The 3095-nt window shown below is 61.6% G+C and overlaps 1 protein-coding gene across 2 annotated transcripts in view; it reads right to left on the reverse strand.

Annotated features, from left to right (window-relative positions):
- Positions 1-3095, reverse strand: part of UCKL1 (uridine-cytidine kinase 1-like 1) — a 23551-nt gene that overhangs the window by 16484 nt on the left and 3972 nt on the right. The window contains exon 1 of one of the 2 annotated variants that reach the window (XM_011992409.1): positions 1078-1744. The exons of the other annotated variant lie outside the window; for it this stretch is intronic. Coding sequence (XP_011847799.1) covers positions 1078-1145 — 68 coding nt within the window. The 5' untranslated portion in view covers positions 1146-1744. Of the gene's footprint in view, positions 1-1077; positions 1745-3095 lie in introns of those variants that run through there. 2 annotated transcript variants of the gene reach the window in all.

Here is a 3095-nt window from a genome sequence, read left to right on the forward strand (position 1 = left end):
GTGGTGGGCAGAGAAGAAATCCAGGCGGCCCCTCCCCTCTACGCCTAACCCCAGCATCCGCGGGAATCACCCACGGTCTTCAACCTCAGAGAGGAAGCTCTGACACAATCTGACTTGCAGAGGCTCCCCAGCAAAGCTCCCAGCACCGCGCGTGCGGCTGCCTGCACTTCCTCCACGTACCCTGCACGCCGAGGGTGAGCCCACTAATGCACAGAGCTGGGACGAACTTGAGGGGCAGACACCAGACGGCGGAGGCTGGGCTGGCACCGTGTCAGCTCCCCACTGGAAGTCTCCTGGTGCTCAGGCCTCTCCAGCAGGAGCCTCCCAACCCCCCATTTGTGGCTCCTCCTCATCCTGCTGAAGTAACCGCAGATCCCTCCCGAGGCACGCGCTGGCCCTTCTGCTGGGAGCCGTGCCATGCAGTGGAACAGTCAGAAGCAGGCCAGGATGATGTGCCAGGAACCCGCCTCACCGCAGGCCTGTGACGGTGTCAGGCTGAGTCTGCACCAAGCCCAGCCCCACTACCTTCTCCAAAGCTGGTCTGTCTCTGAGAGTCAAGGACAAAGCCTCCCCCCACTTTTCACCAGCAGCACCCCTTGACAGAGGAAAGTTGGCCGGGTGTGGTGGCTCATGCCTGGTACAGCCCTTTGGAGACTGCAGGAGGACGGCTGCTTGAGGCCAGCAGTTCACGACCAGCCTGGGCAACATGGTGAGACCCCCGTCTCCACAAAGAAAACTTCAGAATATTAAAAATAAACAAAAAGAGAGGAGAAAGTTACACAACAAACCTCATTTCCCGTGAACAGATGGACAAGAGTGCTTCTGGCCACAACAACAAAGGTTAATTCCAGCCCAGAGGGTTCCGAGCCGTAACCAACACAAGGAGAGACGTGCCCAGACCAACGGCCCCAAGCAGAACTGCGCCTTCGACCCTGGGCTCTGCCCGGTGCCCGAGAGCACCTGCCAGCCTGTTGGATTCCTGATCCCCACAGACGTGCACCAAACACAGGCCTGAGTGGCCAGGACCACAGCACAAGTGGGCGCCCCTCGCCACAGCGACCTCCGGCCGAGACTCACCCGCCTTCTGCTCCAAGGGCCCGGCACCCTGAGATCCTGATGCCAGGGTAAGATGGGGGGCTGCTCATGGTCGAGGACACGGGTGGGTGCTCCTGAACAGCGAGTGGCCCCAGGGGTGGATGAGTGGGGGCTCAGGCGCAGGCAACCGTCGGGGGCATCACCACCTCAGACCCACAGTAGTCCCCTAAGGCAGCTCAGGAGCTCCGGCCACCTGAACTGCCCGTCCATAGGCAGGACTACTCCTATGGGCAGCACAGTGGGTGCAGAGCCGGGGGCTGGGGGTGAGACCCTTGGCTGGTAGAAGCTGCCTGCCAAGTGTCAGCAGAGACTCAGCAGCTAGGAGGCCCTTGGAGCCCCTACCGTACTGAGGGCACAGCACTCACTGCCGTCCTCAGAGGCCAAGGCCACAGGCATAAGAGGATCACCCAGCTGAGGGCTTGTGTGTGCCTGATATTAATAGCGCTGGCTTTGCCTGGTGTGGCCCTGACAATCCTCGGGCCAGCCCTTGGTGTGAACTGCCCCCTCCTGTGTGTGCGCTGGCACATTCGGCCAGCCTAGGGCCGCAGGCTTGCGGAGGACCACCCTGCGCCATGTGCCTGCACCCCTCTTGGATCCCGTGGAAAAAGCTACAGTCCCCTGGCCTGCCTGGGGCTACAGAGTGAACCCCCCACAGCAGGACAGGGAAATCTGAGGCGCCTCTTGGCCAGATGTCCCGAACATCAGTGCTGAGCTGGGCACCCCATCCCTAGCCCCAAAGTGCTTCCGACAGGCATAAACAAATCTGAAACTCCACCCCCTGGCACCATCTGAAAATAACTGCCCTGCCCTGCCCTGCCCCCACTCACGGGGGATCCTGCAGGGACCTGCAACCACCCAGGGCTCAGCAGAGCACAGCGGACACAGTCACCTCTCCAAGAGCCCACAGAAACGGGGGTTCCGCCCCACCCTCAGCATTTTGTCAAGGATGTGCACAGAGAGGTCCTGGCAGCCCTAAGCCCTCCCGGGGCGGACAGGTCACCATGGGAGTCAGCTTCCTCCTACCATGGGTTTCTCTTGGAGCTTCTAGTACTGAGGCAGGGGCTGCCAGGAGCTCAGGGAAAAGGGAAGACTCCACATGGAGGTCATACTCCTGAAAAGTAGGCCACTCCTGGGAGCTGCCTCAGAGGCAGGACTGGCCCATCTGTCTGTGTCCACAGGTGCTTCCTCTCCTCATCTGGGAAGTGGGCAGGAGACAGCCCAGGGTCGGGGAGGCAGAGGCTGTCCTGAGCAGGGGTGCGGAGCCTGGGCTCCTGGGAGCCGTGTCACTGGCTGGGCTGTCTGAACAGCAGAGTGGACTCAGGCTGATCTACCTGGCATGGGCATGCTCTGGTTGCCCCAGCTGGCCAAGAGACCCGTGGAAGCCAACACTATGCTGGCCAGGCCAGGGACGCACGAGCCCAGGTATGCAGCTGTGAATGGAACCACCAGGCCCCACCCTGGAATCACGCTGCCTCGCTGCAGACCACGTGGTCCCCAACATGCCCCTCCAGGAGGCTGCTCTCGGCCACAGCAGCCCACGGCAGGAAGGAGCCGCTCCCAGCGGGGAGGGGTGGCCTGCCCTGGTCCCATTCACTGGTGTTCCTCCCAGGTTCTGACTTGCTGAGCTGGGCCGGTCCGGAGAACTCCCATTCCCACGCCACCCACAGGTGCTGACACCGTGTTGGGGTAAGCACTGCCCAGTGTACCTTCTGCCTAAGGTTTCCTCCTTGCAGGTGAGGCTGAGGCCAGTGGTGCTGGAGGCTGCCTTAGCCACTTCTGGGCACCTCTTGCCCCTCCCTCACCTTCAGCCATCCTATTCTGGGCCACAGCACAGTCGAGTGTGGCTCAGACCCCTCCACAGAGCCATGGCTTGCCTCAGTTTCCTCCCCAAGGACAACAGCAGGTGCATTACAGGTGGGCCAGCTCACAAAGACCAAGGCAGACGCCTCATCTGTGATAAGTGTCGTCATCGTAAAGAAACAAGCACAGGCGGCCGGGCG

The sequence above is a fragment of the Mandrillus leucophaeus genome, unplaced genomic scaffold (genome assembly GCF_000951045.1).
Source record: "Mandrillus leucophaeus isolate KB7577 unplaced genomic scaffold, Mleu.le_1.0 Scaffold41, whole genome shotgun sequence".
NCBI lineage: Eukaryota > Metazoa > Chordata > Mammalia > Primates > Cercopithecidae > Mandrillus > Mandrillus leucophaeus.